The sequence below is a fragment of the Culex quinquefasciatus genome, chromosome 1 (genome assembly GCF_015732765.1).
Source record: "Culex quinquefasciatus strain JHB chromosome 1, VPISU_Cqui_1.0_pri_paternal, whole genome shotgun sequence".
Taxonomy (NCBI): domain Eukaryota; kingdom Metazoa; phylum Arthropoda; class Insecta; order Diptera; family Culicidae; genus Culex; species Culex quinquefasciatus.
The window spans coordinates 124267715-124287391 of NC_051861.1; the positions used below are offsets into that span (position 1 = coordinate 124267715).

General features: G+C 37.4%; 1 protein-coding gene across 1 annotated transcript in view; it reads right to left on the reverse strand.

Annotated features, from left to right (window-relative positions):
* Positions 1-19677, reverse strand: part of LOC119771131 — a 41296-nt gene that overhangs the window by 15476 nt on the left and 6143 nt on the right. The window contains exons 2-4 of the mRNA XM_038266541.1: positions 18036-18081; positions 16806-17646; positions 3693-3877 (exon numbers count right to left, since the gene is read on the reverse strand). Of these exons, the coding sequence (XP_038122469.1) occupies positions 3693-3877; positions 16806-17646; positions 18036-18038 (1029 nt within the window). The 5' untranslated portion in view covers positions 18039-18081. The remainder of the gene's footprint in view (positions 1-3692; positions 3878-16805; positions 17647-18035; positions 18082-19677) is intronic.

The following is a 19677-nucleotide window of genomic DNA, read 5'->3' on the forward strand; positions in this document are numbered from 1 at the left end:
GTGTCTTCGGCAAAGCTGTAGGTATTGTTGAGGACTATTGAGAAAAAAATAGGTACACGGAAAAAAAATTGCAGATTTTTCAATCAACTTTTTTTTCTCTGAAACTAAATTTCCCAAAATACGTATTTTTTGATTTTCGAGATTTTTTGATATAATTTAGGGGATAAAAATCCGCAACTTTTGAGGCATAGAGAAACATGGTCAAAAAATCTGTCGCCGTGTTATGAATTTTTGAAAAAAATAGTGATTTTTGGAAAAAATCGAAATTTCATGCAAAAACAAATTCGACATTATTTTTTCGAATCGAAAACCACTTTACAGATTTTTTGATAAAGGGCTCCGTTTTCAAGATATAGCCACCGAAAGTTTGATTTTAGCGAAATATTTGCAGTTTTTCGATTTTTAAAAATAGTGACCATGAGTGACCATTTCTGAAAATATTTTTTTTTTTTGAAAAGCTCAGTAAATTTGCTATAAAATTGACTACAAGACATTGAAGATTGGACCTCGGGTTGCTGAGATAGAACCGCTTTAAGAAAAAGATACTCGAAAATTGAAGATTTCTTAATCTCATCAAAACAACCCACCATTTTCTAATGTCGATATCTCAGCAACTAATGATCCGATTTTCAATGTTAAAACATGAAACATTCGTGAAATTTTCCAATCTTTTCGAAAAAAAAATTCTGAAAATTTTTAAATCAAGATTAGCATTTTAAATGGGCGTAATATTCAATGTTTGGTCTTGATTTAAAATGTTTCAAAATATTTTTTTCGAAAAGATCGAAAAATTTAACGAATGTTTTATGTTTTAACATTAAAAATCGGACCATTAGTTGCTGAGATATCAACATTAGAAAACGGTGGGTTGTTTTGGTGAGACTTAGAAAACTTCAATTTTCCTGTTTCTTTTTCTTAAAGCGGTTCTATCTCAGCAACCCGAGGTCCAATTTTCAATGTCTTGTGGACAATTTTATAGCAAATTTTCTGAACTTTTCAAAAAAATATTTTCAGAAATGGTCACTCATGGTCACTATTTTTAAAAATCGAAAAACTGCAAATATTTCACTAAAATCAAACTTTCGGTGGCTATATCTTGAAAACGGAGCCCTTTATCAAAAAATCTGTAAAGTGGTTTTCGATTGCAAATTCAATTTTGCATTAAAAAATAATGTCAAATTTGTTTTTGCATGAAATTTCGATTTTTTTTCCAAAAATCACTATTTTTTCAAAAATTCGTAACTCAGCGACGGATTTTTTGACCATGTTTCTCTATGGCTCAAAAGTTGCGGATTTTTATCTCCTAAAACATATCAAAAAATCTTGAGTTTTTTTTTTTGGGAAATTGAGTTTTAGTGGAAAAAAAGTTGATTACAAAATCTGCAAATTTCAATAGTCCTCAACAATACCTACAACTTTGCCCAAGACACCAAATTGATCAGAAAATTCACTCAAAAGTTACAGCTGTTTGAATGCTACATACCATTTTTGTATGGATAGCAGCAAAAATTGTATGGAGACTTGTATGGGTGAACCAATTACACAAAATAGCTTCTTTGGTCATAGGGAAGTCCCCCACAAAGTTTGAGCCAAATCAAATAATACAAAAAATAAAAATGGTCGAAATCGGCCGATTTCGTAGAGAGTTGCTCTTGTGCAGCAATTGTTCAACAAAAAATAAAAAGCGATGTGTTACTTGCTACTTGGGATACCAGGATAGTAAATTAACTAAATGTGAGGAAGGCACCAACCAGCTGAAGCTTCACTTGGATGATGATTGCTCTCACTCAGGTTGCGACTCAACACCCAACCCATCTCCACCACTCACCAGGGACAAGGAAAGGGATTTCGGAGACGTATTGATACTCCACTTTTTACAAGGGATAAGGGAAAATCTTCACGTTATCTCCAAATAAGTTTAAGCAAACCACCTCAAGGCAGAATAAGTAAATGAAATTATTTTACTGATATCTTAGCAAAATTAGCTTGATAATATTGTTTAGTTCACCTGTATTTCCATGTTTTTAAAGCACATGAAATGAAATGCTATTAACTTTCCGTACAGCCTGTTGCGGAGAACCTCCATCCGTTGGCGGTGATTCCATATTCCACTCCATGGCCTGGTCGGCGTCGCAATAGGTCACAATTCATTACACAGGAGCCAAGTAACGATACCGTTGGATTATTCAAATCTACCGAGGACAACAACAACAACAACAGCCTGGTGTTTATTCACCGAGAAGTAAAGACAAGTCGTTTCTGGCCCCCTTTTCTCTCCGGACAATTGCGTGCGACTTTTCGCGGACCATTTCCTCTTGGCTCACAACGTCGTCCTCTCATCGTTGGATAATGGCCGAGGATTAATATGGAAATTAAAGTGCCACGGCGACGCCACCAGTATTATAGCAGCGGCGTGGCCAAAGTGGTCTCGAGTCTCTTGCCCCAAGACTTGGGGCAAAGGACGCCAAGTGGTTCCGTTCCCGGTGATTAAAAGATTAGTGCTGATTATTGTAAGTGCCTTGGCGTGCGTTTTAGCAGTTTGTTTAGTGACTGTGGAAAATTTGCAGTCGGTTCAACTAGAATAAAATCTTTTAAGAATTATGTCAAAATGCAATTTGGCGCAATTCTGTAAGAAAACACCACATTTTTTATCAGATTATTCCGACCTAATCGGTTTCCCAGCAAATAAAAAAAAACTTGAAATAAAACACTCCAAAAGCGTAAATCTGTCCTTCCTTTCCGGCCAATCTGTTTTCCCTTTACCGTTGCCGATCCACAGTCCTCCGGAGATCCGTATCAGTTGATAGGAAATTCAGCGCGTTTCGTTTCGTTTCGTTTCGTTTTTTCTCTCTGGGTTCCAGCAGATTACACTTTCTTTGTCACCATAAGTTTTCTCGAGATGGTTCGGTGGCGATTTCCTAAATGGTCACTTCCTTTCTTTTTTTTTTTGCTGCGTCCCATCAAGATTGCCGCTGGTCTTGGGCAATTGCAGGTCGTTTAAGATGATTTATTTTTTAAAGGATACTTTTTACTCAACCCTCGAAGAAAGATGATACTCGGACCGAGTCCATTTGGTTTCACCTTAACCGAGAGAAAAAAAAACATTCGTTGTGCCTAATCCCCCTCCCCAGTCTAAATGTCCAACTTTCGAAAAAAAAAACCGAAAGAAGAAAAGTCCTTTTAAGTCGCGCACATCTGTTCCGAAAAAAATCCAGCGCACCAGAACCAGTTTTACCTCACAAACCATAAAATCGACTGTTCGTTTAACCCCTTTTTGCTGGTTAAGATATCAATTTCTAAGACCGCACCGGCTGAACAAAAAAAAGCGGAGAAAAAGGGGGCGCCAAGGGTGAAACCATTCATAAAGTGTGGCAAAAGCGAAAAGAACGAAGAAAAAAAAACCTCACCCATTTTCACTTGATTACGAGCAAATTAGTAATACCTCATTGGGAACCCTTTGCCCCCGAACTGACGAGACGAGACGGCTTTGGAAGGTTTCCAGAAAAACTGTTGAGCTTAGCGTGAATGTTTCCGGAATTTATTATATAGAGCGGATTATGATTACATTTCCTTCTGCTCAAACTTCCAAGGTAAGGTTGAATGGTTTCATTCACGGCGAATAATGTCTTAATAAATGTATCCGTTTCATTGGTTCTTTCTTGTTTTCTTTTTTTCGGGTGGTGTGACCTTACACATATCACAAACGGTTCAACTGTAGCCGCGATTAAGGCTATGCATTGGGTTCTTCCGGGGTCGCGGCGCCGAGCAGCTGCTGGAATCGAAATCGGATTACGGTGGCCAAACCTGAGGCAGATTTTTGTAGTTTTACAGTGTTTGAGATGGAATGGATTGAAGAGAAAACTTTCTTTTGGCAGACCTGTACGAAATTAGAAAATAACGCCTAAATGTATGCTTTGCTCTTATGTTTAATCTTATTGCTAATTCACACAATATCATTTCAAATGCGAACTTCATTTTAACATTGTGAAGAACACAGATGGAACAAGGTAAGTGCTAAGGTAAGTCAATCGATCAACCGTGATAAACCTTAGATATCTTGAAAAGATAAAACTCTCTATAACCCAACCCCGCCTCTAGGCGGGCTTCGATCTGAAAATTAAAAAAAAAAACATTTTTGCAAATCCGTCGTGAAACTACTTACTTTTCCTGGCATTCTCGAACGACGAAAAAGCCTACTTTTCTATACCAATAATAACAGAATCGGATTGTAACATTATTCAGCACTTGTTACGAGAAGTAATACTTTTCATTTTTTTTAATTTAAACGATTAATTGACAAAATACATGAACATTTGACTTATAATTTCATTCAAAGGGTGTTTTTTGGAATTGCAAAAAAAAGTTGTATGGAACTCTTTTCAAAATTAGATTTTTTTAGCCCTGGTCGTATTTATCCAACTCGGTGAACCTCGTTGGATAAATTTACGACTCGTGCTGAAAAAATCTTTTTGCAATTCCGTCGTGAAACTACTTACTTTTCCTGTCATTCTTCAACGACGAAATAGCCTACTTTTCTGTTCCAAAAATAACAGAATCGAATAGCAACACTTTTCAAAATAAATGCTGAAAAGTTCTACTTTTCAGCACTGAAATGGATGCTGAAAAGTTGAACTTTTCAGAACTTGTTTCGAAAAGTAACACTTTTCAACATTTTTTTGATTTAAACGATTTATTGACAAAATAATTGAAAATTTTACTTAAAATTTCACTCAATGGGTGTTTTTCGGAATTGCAAGAAATGTTGTATGGAACTCGTTGCAAAACTTGATTTTTTCAGCACTCTTCGTATTTATCCAACTCGGTGAACCTCGTTGGATAAATGTACGACTCGTGCTGAAAAAATCCTCTTTTTGCAACTTGTTGCATAAACTACTATTTGCAACTTGAGCAGTTCTTTACGGAATCGGTCTTTTTTCTTTAACACCTAAACTCCCAAGCTCGAGAAAAAGGGGGAATTTGTATGGAAATTCCCCCATTTTCTCGAGCTTGGGAGTTTAGGTGTTAATTTTAATTTTTGTAATTTTTAATCCGGCTGAAACTTTTTTGGTGCCTTCGGTATGCCCAAAGCAGCCATTTTGCATCATTAGTTTACCCATATAATTTTCCATACAAATTTGGCAGCAGTCCATGCAAAAATGATACGTGAAAATTCAAAAAACTGTATCTTTTGAAGGAACTTTTGGATCGATTTGGAGTCTTCGGCAAAGTTGTAGGTATGGATATGGACTTCACTAGAAAAAAATGATACACATAAAAAAAAGTGATTTTTATTTAACATTTTGTCACTAAAACTTGATTTGCAAAAAAAAAAAAATATTTCTTTTTTCATTTTCGGATATGTTTAAAAGGACATCAAACACCAACTTTTCAAAAATTTCCACAATGGGCAAAAAATCTTTGGCTGAGTTATGATTTTTTGAATCAATACATTTTTTTTTTCAAAAAATCGAAATATTGGTCGCATAAATTTTTCAACTTAATTTTTCGATGTAAAATCGAATTTGCAATCAAAAAGTACTTTAGTGAAATTTTGATAAAGTGCACCGTTTTCAACACAGCTAAAATAGTAGTAATCCAGCTGCGTGTAAAAGGCCTTTTATGCAATGCAATTTTATGTAATTTTACACCCTGAAATATGTAGCCCATCAGTATGGGAAACCTACTTGACCGAAATGTCAAGCCCATATATGCGTTTATTCTTTCAGCTTAACATCGGTCTGATGGCCGAGTGGGCTAAGGCGCCAGTCCTTACTGATGGTGCTGGGTTTGAATTTTTGTTTTGTCTTTGCAAAAATTGTACATGCAGTGTGTAATATTAAGTGTTTATTTTGACGAAGGTGATGTGCATGCTTTTGCATGCGATTTTACCATCGGCTTTTTTGCTGTGAAGTTATAGCCATTTTTAGGTAACTTTTTCAAAATAGTCGCAGTAATTCATCTTTTTAAATTAGTGCCCATGTTTGCCCACCTTTGATTCTCTATATTTTGTTTTTTAGAACTTTGTTGATACGACCCTTAGTTGCAGAGATATTGCCATGCAAAGATTAAAAAACAGGAAAATTGATGTTTTCTAAGTATCACCCACACTTTTCTTATGTCGGTATCTCAGCAACTAAAATATGAAACATTCGTGAAATTTCCGATCTTTTCGAAAAAATATTTTTAAATTTTTTAAACCAAGACTAACATTTTAAAAGGGCGTAATATTGAATGATTGACCCTTTTGACATGTTAGTCTGGCCAGATTAAATTTTCAAAAGGTCCTATCTGCATAGGAAACCCATGACTAATAGGTTGTTTTGAAAGCTTACTCTACACAGAAAAAAAAAATCATGGTAATATTACATCTGGGAAGGGGTACATCTTTTATGTCAGAAAAAAGGTGTAATTTTACCTCTGGAAATGTGTAATTTTACCACTTTTCTGGTGTAATGTCACTTTTTCAGTCTAAATTGAGGTAAAATTACATCATAAAAGAGGTAATATTCAACCTTCCAAAATTAAAGCTTCCAAATTTACATTATTTTTTTCTGTGTAGCATTCCCTTCCACGTTGACTCTAAGTCTGCATTGGTCGTCGCCCAGGACCTCGAACGTCTATCTCTGTCTTGTTATCACAGTTCACTTAAATTTCACGCCAGCGATACCAACCGAGAAACCAAATTGAACCGAACCGGGCCGATAACGAAAATTTCTACATAGAGAAACGTTGTCATTGTTATCCGGATACGATCCGGATTTATGTAAATTATCAACACATACATGAATAATGGAAGATTTTGACTCGGCTTTTAGTTTACAAAGGCTTTCATAGGGAGAGTTCACCCACGTCTCTTGCACACCTTGAACCCCCTCTGAGTTCATACTGACGATGACATGGATTTCGAAGAATAATTAAAGTTATGTAAGACCACTATTTATAACTTTATTACACTCATTTTTGCATAGATGCAGATTACAATTTTCAAGGAAATTTTGCAATAAGAAATCAAAGTCGACAAAGTCGGAAAAATGCGTCAAAACAATTAAAAATTAAATGCGTATTGTATTTCATAAACTATTTTTTTAACATTCTTCGCAACAAACCGGATCAGAAAATTTTGCAAAAACCATTCTAAAAGTCAATTCTAGACTTTGGTCAGGTCCTATCAACAAATTCAAACATTTTAAGAAAAACAATGTAATTGGGCCAATGTCAAAATGTAAACAAAGAGTAGATCCTTCTCGTTCGTAATGTAAACATCAACTACCGTGAGGGTAAACTCTATGTTTGCACTTCGACATTGGGCCATTTGCATCGGAAAGGGGTCAAGAAACAGCTTTACGAACAGCAGAACAAAAGAGAGGGAGCGTTTTCTTGGGGCTTTTCTTCACCCTCTCTGGCTTGCTTTCGCTGCCGCTGCTGCCCATTTGAAATTTTTCTTGACCGTTTCCTTCCGATGTGCCTACACCGCTTTATGCTTGATTTAGTGTATCCCTCTCACAGCTATGTCCTTGTCCATCGGAGTAAAGGTAAGAACGAGATTGTCCGTTTGGCCCAGACGCAGACGCAGAAATTTGCGCCTGTCATCATAGCTTGCCTGTCATCGACCATTTAACATAGCAACCCCTGTAGATTGTTCTACTGGCAGTTAATGGAAAAATCGAACTGGTACAACGTTCTACGTTCACCACTGCGTTGAACGGATAATCTTGTTCTTAGATACACTCAATGTTTACATTTGTTTATAGGACCTAATAAAAAAAGTCGAGAATTTCACTTTACTACTTAAAGCAACATGTTCATCTCTCTTCGAAGCTTTCGAGTTCGCAATGTTCTATCAGAGCTGTGCGTGGGCTGAGCGGCGACACCCAGCATGCTGTCATTTTGGCGCTCAAAATATTGATTCAAAAGAGTGCTTCCCTGGTCCATAACTGGCTTCATGAGTTTTTCGTCCATAAGAGTAGTAAAATTTTTGCGCATCATGTTCTGCCACTGTTTAATAGTAGTTTCAACACAAGGCTGCGGAGTTTCAATCGATTTATCAACCACAACTTTTAGGTTTCCCTCTAGATCGCGCAGCACTCGTTTGACGTGATCGTCAAGCCGTTGGTTGTGTTTCTCAAACACAGTTTTCTCAGTGCGTGTAATGCTATCAAGCACAATGCTCGAAATAGCTTGGTTTGCACCGGAATTTTGGGTAGCGTCTTCAATCATGCTTAGAGTGCTTTCGGAAATCTGCCCTAGGATAATCGTCAGCTCGTCTTGGTACTGGGATCTGTTCAGTATTTTTTCAGCAATTTGACCAGCCTGGTCACTGGATACATACTTCAGGGTTTCAGAAACGATGTTGAACCATTCGTGGTTCTCAAGCATATTGAAAATTTCCCCTTTCAGTCCCGTGCATAACACCTTCAGACGGTACCTGACGAGTGACTCGTTTTTTATATTAATGTGAGTAGCGTCGAAACCCCTGTCTATGATTTGATTTATGCGTCTGGATTGTCGAGTGTTAATCTTCTGTATGGATCGAATAAGACCTTGGCCAAATTTCAAGACTTCAGAGTCAATTTTTGATAAGTACTTTGCATTCATTAGGATGAGTTTCTTAAGTATCTCGTTGCATTTGATACCGTCATAGTTGGCTAGAAATAGTTTGCCTGTCATGGTTAGACTTTCAGACATTTTTATCAAGCCGTCATTCATGAGCTGTTTCCCCTTTGTACTATTTATGTGCAAACTAGTTGTCACCCAGTTGAAGCAGAATCCGGTAGCAATTCTAGCAACTCCATCAAATAACGTTTTGAATACTTGGAACCAATTTGAGTTGTCCACTTTTATTATCATATCCAAGCCGTTTAGCGTGAAAACGTCCCAGTCTTCTTTGTCCACCTCAGGGGATCTACCGTACAGTGGCTTGAGGGTGTCGAGCTTTCCTCTTAAGTTTTCCAAAGTGCATTTAATAGTTTTTAGTTGAATTGATCCTGGATATTTTTCCAGTACTTTGATAACATTTGGGGGTAGATCAAGCTCTAGCTTTGAATTTGCCGTATATTTAGATAAACTTACGGGTTGTATGATGTCTTTCGCAACAAGTTCCGCAGCCAAAGCGCGATGTGGCTTCGCCGTAAGAGGGATATCAAAAACTATCGATGATTGGCTCAACATTGTTTCCCAAGCTAATCTATAACTGAAACAAAGGTACAGTAGATCTTTCACAACTCTCTCATAAATCTTGAAAGAAGGCAGCTGAATATTTTCAATTTTGATGTGCTTAATATTTAAAGCATAGCTGTAATCATCGTTCTTTTGTAGTACTTGATTTTGTTCTAAATGACTCAGAATACGCTCAGCATCATCTCTAGTTATATTTATACGATCAAAATCTTCCAAAGAAATTGAATCGAACTGATGGAAGACAACGTGACTCCTATTTCGAACTAGTTGAGCCTTTCGCTGGATTTTAAATATGCCTCGATCTTTACATTTTTTATAATGTTCATCGCCGATAGCAACTTTGAACTGAGTCCTATCGAAAATTAATGTATGTTGCTGGTCGTTTAGCATGGGGTAAAGCAAAATGTCATTAAGACCTTGTTGAATGCCTTTCATAATAAGCCCGGATCCCGGCGTTTTCTTCCACCTTTTTGAAAATTCTTCTTGTTTATCTGTATCGATAACAACATATCTGATCTCATCTTTTAAAAGCTCTTGTTCACGAAGAATGTTCCAGAAAGACTCACGGCTAGGAAATACGAATTCTTGCTTAACTGATCGTGTAAACAAAGACAAATCGATCGATTCCCCATTGTTGTTGCAAAATTCTTGGAAAAATGTCTGTAACTCTCCCGAAGACAGCCCAAAACTAAACTTCAGATGTTCAAGCTCACGTGTTGGGATGTTCCTTTTTATAGTTGGTTTACTTAAAACTCCACTTTGAAGCAGCTCATCGAAGATATCATGGGATACTGCCTCATCAATGGTGGAACCGTCAATGAATGAACTCGGAGTTACTGGATGACCAAGAATGTTGTTTATTGATTGAATCAACATATCATAGAAAACGCAAACGGTTTCTTTCTGCGCTTTGTATGAGTCGATCTGCACCAAATTTGAACGATCGTTGATTTTATGTTTGTCAACCAACGACACGCAGGCAGTTAACACCAAAATGCGATCATTTATCAGAGTTGCGGCAGCGTGGAGCTCCTCCTTAAATGATAGCAACTCATTAGGATTGATTGGATTTGCATCCCAATTGATTTCCTGAGACAAAGCGCAAGCTTTGTAGTAGTGAGCTGCTTCACAGAATAGAGGCTCTTGTTTAATGACTTCGTTGAAGAAATCGATTGGTTTGGCTTGTTCCCAATTGTAGATAGAATCGCATGTACTTGTTATTGTATAAATCAGGTCTTGTGAACTAACTAAAGTTTTCAAATAGTCTGTAGCAACCGTCCCGACTGCCGTTCGCTTTCCTTTTTCCTTTAACAGGCTGCATCCTAGTTTTATTGTTTGTGGTGGGCTCTTGATGACCCATGCTTTCAAATCATCGATTGAATTGCATTTCAAAGATTTGAGATTTGCAAGAAAACTATTCAACTGATTATTCACGTCGTTTCCGTGTATATTTTGACAGTTTGCATCCAACCAAAATGCCCAACGATCCAAGCAACTCTCCAGGAGTACCTGGCGAAGAGGATCACTTTTATTGGTCAGATTCTCTTTGAGCAATGTTTTTTCCAGTATTCTATATATATTTGCGAATTCAGCGAACCATTTCTCCTCCGTCACAATCTGTGTTTCGTAGTACTCTTTAATGCTGGATATTCGTTTCATCTCATAAGCGTCACGTTCTCGCTTAAGGTGCAGCATCCTTGCAGAACTGGTATCCGTTCCTTCGTTGCTTACGATAATCAACTGGCCGGATCCACTGTCGCCACTTCTGGCAGCTCGGCCAAAAGCTTGCTGCTCAATCCGCACATTGGACGGTAAATAAGTCAAACAAATGTGCAAACCACCAGCTCTTTTTAGTTCATGAGTTATTTTGATGTCAGTTCCTCGACCAGCCAGGTTGGTTGCAATAATCACCTCTCCGGGCGCTAGTCTTCCTTCATCAAATTGCTCGTAATCTCGCGTGTAGGTTCGCATGTTAAATTTACAATCTTTTTGTTTAAAACCATTGTGCAAAGTTGAAACTGCGTTCAAGGTATCGCAAATTATGAGAACGGATCGTTTTTCTATGCGGGTAATATTTGTAACTATTTTATGGATTGCTTCTATCCAATCATTCGTATTACTGCATATCACCGGTAAATCTTCATAGAATTTTTTGCATTTTGCCGTAGGAATGTTTGCAAAGTCAACGTTGTAAATCTCTCCAAGTTGATCCCTTTCTCTGTGCGAACCTAGTGTTCCAGTGAGTCCATACAAATTCTTGTACTTTTTAAAATACGTGACATTTGAAACAAAAACTGCTTTCAAGCTCTGCAGGGACGTTTTGCAACCATGTTTAAGCTGAATGAATTGGTGAAGTGCAGCTTCCCATTGGCTGTTGACCATGTCGGTTCCAGTGTCACGGTCAAGAATAATTACGTTCGGGCTTCGATCACCACTGCTACCGCTGCGATCTACATCGACTACGTAATCCTGACCAACTTCCATGCAAAAAGCTTTTTTAGCCGCGTCAATCCAGGAATCCAGATGAAGTTCCACAAACGGACGCATATAATTTGGAATGGTGAAAGATTTTTCTCTGTTGATCAAGTTGTTTACAAAATAAACCAACCGATCTACGTAGTTAATCATACTGGGTCCCAAAAGTTCTGTAATAACGTTTTTATTTACAGTTTCTATGATAAGAAAACCCTTTTGATCTATTATTTCTGCTTCGATAAGCACTTCCCATATTTCCAACTTTGCTGTTTCATCTAGAGTTGCATCGAGCTTAGAGATGTCGGACAGTTGAATTACTCCATAAATATTCCACAGAATGGCATGTTTAATCAACTTACTATCAAAGTCTAACGTTGTGTTTAGCCAGTTCCATATGAAAAGGTACACGACCTCAAGTTTATCCATGTCAGGTAAATCGTGTGACAAGTACAACATATTATTTCCTCTATCCAGAAGCATAGAGTCCACCTCATCAACGATAACGTTTTGAAATTTGCGATCACCGAGAACATTTTTCTGGTAAAAGTTGTGCAAGAGATAATCACGCTGAAAGCTGGCTAAATCGCCATAAATTACATGATATTTCGAGTACGTGTCCTTGCGAGCTTCGATGTCTTCATTGCAGTTGTGTGATACATTGATTTTGAATTCTTTGTAAATGTCCCCGTTAACGTCTGCGTCTCGTTTTGCTAGGACAGATGAACTGGTTATAATGTCAACTTTTTCTTTACGTTGTGCTTTGATTATGGCCACTGCTGCTACTATCAGTGATTTTCCCTCGCCAGTAGCAACTTGGACCAGTGTATTATTTGTATTTTCTAACATCGTCAGAATTGCAACTTTTTGCGTGTCTCGCAGTTTGAACCGTCGGCACTTGTAAATTGCCTCATCAATTTCCATTATCTGTCGTACTATGGAAGATGGAGTGATGCAAAAATCGGTGCTGATGTTCTTTGTTTCTTTAACACATTGTTCAACTTTTGTAAGAATGTTTAGGATGGTTTTGGAAGCATTTTGGGATCCAGTCATAAGTTTAACGATAGTTGAAACATCTCGATCATCGTCCCCTTCAAACATTATTTCCATTTTCTTTTTCCACTGTTGAACACTGTCGCAGTCCTTTAGGTAAAAAAGCTCCTCCTTGCTCAAACCCCATTTGCCGTTGTATATATTGCAGAAAATATCCACAATATCTGCATTACTGGTAGTAAACTCAGAAGTTTTTTGCTTCAAAAGATCAAAAAAATGTCTTGTTAGTTCAAAATTGAAATTATTCATAAATGCAACTGCATAATACGATGTTTCATTAAGCTTCTCCTTATCCCTCGATGCATTCCATTTTACCATATCTTGTAATCTCTGTTTGCAGTAAATTTCCTCCAATGAATAGAACCATTCAGAAAGTTCTAACTTTGACAAATCTGCCGTTTTGAGTGTCACCAAGCTCATCATGTGCAATATTTCTTCCATCCGCTTAACTGAGACAAAATTACCAGGTCGGCAGTTAACAAGTTTTGCACTCAAAAGTATCAGTATTCCTCTGTTTTTTAAACGTGCCATATACATTTTCCACGTGTCCAAGCCCGAAAGTTTACATTTGAAATAATTTTCAAGCTGTATCAATACTAGCTCTACTGTCCACGATTTCTGATCACAAGCCATCACAATCCAACGATACAAGTCTGTGTCTTTCGCATCGGCTGACGACACGATACAGTTAATCAGGAAATGAAGCTCAGCTTGATCAATGTGCTTTTCTTCATGAGAAAACCGGAACAAAATGCTGTGTATCACTTCTTGATATCGATTTCCAAGAGCGGATAACGATGTCAAACGTTCTGTTAAGAAAGGCTGATCTTTCGTTGCAACAAATGTTATAACTTCTTCAATTACTTTATCGATACATTTTGCTTCACTTTCATTCTTTTTGTACAAGTTGTTGATTTTCAAAGTAGTTGGATCAGCCATAATTTTTTCAAACTCTTCCTTTTGATGTAAAGACTGGACGCAGTCCAGTACTAGTGAAAACTGTTCGATTTTTTGTAAACGTTCAGTTAACAGCTCCAAATGATCTTTGTTAATGTACAGCTGTGTAAACGTTTCGTCGGAAAAGAGCAAGTTCAAAATATCTTTCGCATCCAAATTGTGATTGTCTTTGAGCAAAAGTTTACCTTCATTGCTGCGAACGTACAATCTGATATTCACACCAAAAGCTCTCGCTAGTAGTTCACGGTAGCTGCGCAGCTTTGGACCTGACTTGTGCACTAGTTCAAGATAAGCTTTGAGAGTGTTTTCGTTCTCAAGGCATGATTTGAAATCAAATTGCCTATTTTTGATCTCTAGATAACTTTTGTAAAAGTCACCAAGTTTGGAATCTTTCTTAATATCTTTGAGCATATTTGGTCCAACAGGTTTATCTTGTTGCCACGTGTCGATAATGGACTGATACCTCGGAAGCAACCCTTCTGAATCACAGTTTCTCCAAAAATTGTCCAAGTCTTCTCGTTGCTGGCTTTCAAATGATTTGAACTGATTAAAATATTCTTTTGCAGAAGGATCTACCTCGTCAAACTCATTTGCTTCTTGAATGAATACTTGCAAACAAGCACTCACACAGCTAGTTTGATCCTGTTGACAAAAATTGCGTAGATTGTTTCGTTGTTCAGAGTGATTGAATTTATGCAAACAATTTGTTATGGTTCCAAGTATTTCTATACTATGAGACGACACATCTTGCTCGTTTGGTATTTCTTCCAGGCAACTTGTTGCATAATAAGGCAACAACTCCAAAGTTGAACTTGAAACAGATTTTGATAGGCTGAGCTTTGGAGAAATTTCCTTAAGCGTTGCCAGTTTGAATTTATTCATGAATATAAATATCATATCGTCAGTACGAACAACTTCCCAGTCATCAACAATCGGCTCTCCACACGTCGCTGAATTCTGGCTTGATAGTTCTCTTTGAGTCGATGGATTTTCGTCATCTTCCTCACTCAATATCGGCTCTTCGGGAATTGGATGTATCATTTTTTCGTAAGAAGCGAACGCAGTTTCTAGCTGCCGGTAAGTGACTGGAACAGTTTTTATTTTCTTCCACGATTCCAAATTAGTTTCCGTTGGTTTCAAATTTTTAAGGATGCGTTCAACATCTACTTTTTTGTCTATTATATCAGCAATATTAGGAAAGATGGTAGTATTTACAGGGTTGAAACTTGTTAGCGCAATCGAACGGTGAACCTTTACTTCTTTGTTTACTTTAGTTTCTTGTTTTTGTTTTTGTTCCATTGCTTGTGCAGCTCGCGCTAAGGTTGCCTCAATTTTGGTAATCATGCTGGCCATTGAGTCACTCTCCGAGGAGCTGAAGAACTGATCGGTGCTCGATTTGAAGCTACCTTCAACGATGGATGCTTTCATTGTGGCTTGTGCATGTTGCTTTCGGGCATGACGTTCTGCTGCTCGCTTAGTGTGAGTAACTTGTTTTTGGTTAACATTGGAAGTTGAAAAACTCAGATACTTTTCTTTTTTCCAGCACCACACACTGTTTGTCAGTGATTCGTTTCCGTAATTCAACGACAATTTAGTGTTTTCATCCAAGCCGTAAGCTACGATTTCTGTCCACATTCGATAATCCATAAAACCCATGTCCCAGCCATTTCTACCGTGATTTCCAAAAAATCCTCCTAATCCTGGGATTCCATCTGTTCCTTGGAGGGCTTGTTTGCGGATATCAAGCGTTGTATCAGCTTTAATATTTTTAACAACAATCATTCCAGGAAACCCTCCCTGACCACCTTCACCGCTAGCCCCTCCAGCTCCACCAGGCTTACCAATCGAGCCTTTATAGATGAAGTAACACTGAGAAACCATAGACCATCCGTCTGAGTAACAAAATATTATTTCGTTACCTTCTGCGGTCGTAGCCTCAATGTAACGACAGTAACTGTCAATAATTCGCGTTTTGATTTCAGAACATTCTTTAATCATTTCCTCTGTAAGCTGTCCTAATCCAGCACTTTGGTTTTCCATTGCAAACCAGGATTTGGGTTTTAAAATTTTACTTTCAATAGTTTCCTTAGTGATACCCACACCATCCTGGCCATCTCTCCCGTCACCACCATCCTGGCCATTGCTACCTTTTCCACCGTTCGACACAACGGTCCACCCATTAATGTTATCAATTTGCTCTGCAAGTATTAAAACATTTCCTCCACTTTCCCCAGGATAGCCATCGTTCCCAGGCTTGCCGGCACCGTCTTTGACCGACGTGTCAGCCTTTTTGTGATACACGTGTTTGTTATCTTCCCCGGAAACGTCCCACACAACAGAACCGTGAACTTTGGCCAGCTTCGTACGGACTGCAATATTTTTCCCATGCCAAACTGAGCTAACAAGATCCGTGTCGATATGGAAGGCTTGACCACAAATGAAACGTACTTCTTCGATTAAGGATCCACTCGTTTGAAATTTCTCTTCGAGCGCCCCGAGCACGTTACTCAGCAGAACATGATTGCCTATAATTTCTATTATAAAGTGATCGTTGTTGTTTATCTCCTGAAATTTTACAGGGACAAGAAAATCTTGTATGGTTTGTATAAATTTAGCTTCCAAGATCACACACTTTTGTGTCAGCAATCTGTGTGTAACGGCTTTGAGTCTTGAAAGGTTGTCATTTTCTTCTTCCATGTCCAAATCGATGAACTTTTTCAGTAATTCTTTTGCTGGTGGTAGACAGCTACTTTTGTATTGTTCCAGCTCTAACTTGCTGAAAATCTGATTCAAATTTCGCGAATTGCTTAGAAAAGATACCAAGCAGTTTAAACATGATAATTCGTCTATTATAGAGTTACAGTACGTGATGGTATGCACAGTGCATTCTAGTTTGAAATGGTCAACAAGTTCGTTTTCCTCCGCCTGAGTGAGCAATGTTTGTAATTCAGTTTTATAATAAACAATTGTCTCCAAAGGAATTTCTTGTACATAAGTGATGCTTTCAAGTGAATCAAAAAGCTCAAGGATAAAATGCTCATCTTTAGACTCGTACAGAGACTTTACAGAAGGCGAGATATCTTCTTTAAACAATTTGAAAGAGTATTTTTTAAATTCATCTTCAACTATTAAAATATCATTCTCACCGAGTTTCGTTTTGAAGTATTCCTCAATGTTGGTTTTAACCTGTGTCAATGACGCTTTGTTTTCTCTTATTTCACTTCTAATCATTTGTAAAATTCGCTCCTTCACAGCTCCGTAAATCAGACGTTCATTAACGTCTTCACCGCAATCATCGGTTGGTAGCTGATTCGTGGTCGCCAGTTGACGGGCGTTCATCAAAGTGGAAGCCTGCTCGTCGTTTAGTTCGGCGCCTTGGAAGCTCGTAAATAGCTCATCTTCCTCCATGGTATTGATAAGTCGCGCAAGTTGCATGCATCGAATTTGCTGCAGAAGAACTTCCTGTTTCTGGTCTGAGATTGTTTTCAAATTTTCCGGAATGATGTCGTTTTCCGGCAATTGCCCGAGGTTGATTAAAAGTTGAATGCGTTCCAAAGGGCTGGACTCGACTAGTGATGTTTGCAGCTTCTGATTGTTTTCATTAATGTCCGAAAGAATATTTGCCGCTTCATCCCGGTCGATCTTCATGGCAGGGTCTACATAATCGTTGGGAAGTTTTTCGAAATATTCGATGCATTTTTGCAAATAATTTCGCACAGTTGCTAGATCAAACTCATATTCAGACCAATAATTTTCCCAAAGCAATCCGAGTTCATAGTTAAGTGACATTACTTGCTCGTGAAACTCGGAAAGTTCATTGTCACTTGCGGGTAACTGTTCACTTTTTTGCTTATAGATTTCAATGGTCTCGGTTATCAATTCATTGAACCACGGTGGAGTTTCTTGTGAATTCCATGACCTTTTCAGAATTTCAAACATTTTTCTCCGGTTGTTGATATCGAATGATTGAATGACTTGTTGAAGTGGCTGGAAATATATTGTCTTTACTTTATCACAATACGTTCTAGACAGTTCACGGTAGGAACTCAGAACCTCCTTTATATTTATTTTTTTAACCCTTTATACTGCCCATGTTCGCATAAATGTCCCATATGCAAAAACAGCAAGCTGAGAAAAACGCATTTGAAGTTTGTCCCATACATAAGGCTACGTGTTAAGTTTTCGCGAAAAAACTGGATTTCCTCCTGATTTCTAGAACAAAGTACTGGATGTTGTAGGCTCTTTCGAAAGAGCACACAATTTTGAACCAAACTTCATCAACAACTCGAAATCGATGAAAATGCATATGGGACATTTATGCGATCAGGGGCAGTATATGTGTTCCGATTCTATATAATGTAAAATAGTTTTCTTACCATAATGAATCTCGCAGAATGAACATCAAATGGACTCCAAAAGTTTCTAAAAGAAGATAAAAACAAAAAAATAAGCGATATTGTTTACTGAATAACTGCGCGTGTTTAAGAGCGAGTCCACGAACAGGGCATACCCCTTTGGTTGGGACGTCATTTGGACATCACCAATCTGCCTGATCGGCCAGGTCAACGGGAAGTGGGGCAAATCGGGACTCGCAGTTTCAAGGATAAAAAACGTCAAAAGTCAATTTAATGTCAACATTTAAGATGCATCTGAAAGAGCCAAAAAATGCAACAAAATTAAAGTTTAATCATTTCATAACTGGACCAGATGCTAGTTAAATATGTTTAAACAACCTCTGGAAATTTCAAGCAGATTGATAAGGTCGAAAAAAAATTGCGCCAAAATATAATTATTATAAATCTTTAAAATAATTAATCTTATTTAGCCCTGACTAAAACTGATGTCGTTAACGTGAAGACTTCCATCATTAGCATGAATTTTCGTTCAAAGATAAACATTTAGCGTCGCTATCAATACTTTGACCATTTTCCTTCAACAAGGTGTTCAGGAAAGTACCTTACATGTGTTGATACTTTTTTGGTAACGATTATCCCATTCCTTGTAAAGTTACGGAAATCGTCATTAATCAATGATTGCCAACTAGGACGTCAATGATTGTTCCACAAAATTGAAAATTCCTTTAGTGGCTTCAAGAAAGCAACAACCGGGTACATGCTGATTCCTTTTGCACGGAAAAAAGTCAGTTCTCGAAATCGTGAATTGTGTTCACGGATTTGAGAACCACGAACGAATATATTCATGTTTATAGTGCAAATGCAACATACTCATGAATAAATTCCGTCGTGGTTCTCAAATTCATGAACACAATTCACGATTACGGGAACTGTTTTTTTTCTGTGTGTTGCAGAAATTCGTTAAATTGAATTCAATACAGAGCACTTTAGAGTGATAATAAATTTTCTTACAAAATTATCAACGGTTTAACCTTAACGTGGATCGACTTGCATTTCAAGCAGAGTTATAATCAAGCAAATGATAAAAAATAAACTTTAAAAGGGTGCACAACAACTAGTGAAATTGTTACATTTTTATTCCAAAATTGATAAACATAAGGACCCAATCATTGCAACAATCAGGTTTTTCGAAATCGGTCTTTTTTTAATTTTTGTATTTTTTTTTATCCGGCTGAAACTTGTTTGGTGCCTTCGGTATGCCCAAAGAAGCCATTTTGCATCATTAGTTTGTCCATATAATTTTCCATACAAATTTGGCGGCTGTCCTTACAAAAATTATATATGAGAATTCAAAAATCTGTATCGTTTGATGGAATTTTTTGATCGATTTGGTGTCTTCGGCAAAGTTGTAGGTATGGATAAGGACTACACTGATTGGTGATTTTTAATTTCACTTTCTGTCACTAAAACTTGATTTGCAAAAAAAACACTATTTTTATTTTTTTATTTTCTGTTATGTTTAACCCTTTTCTGTCTAAATTTTTTTTTCGAAGATTTTTATTTTACCTGTGTTCAAGAGGTCATTTTGACCAACTTTTGTGCTACGACAAACTTTACTTCTCTTGTTTTTGGTTTTTCTTGTTTTATTTTTAGTATTTTTATT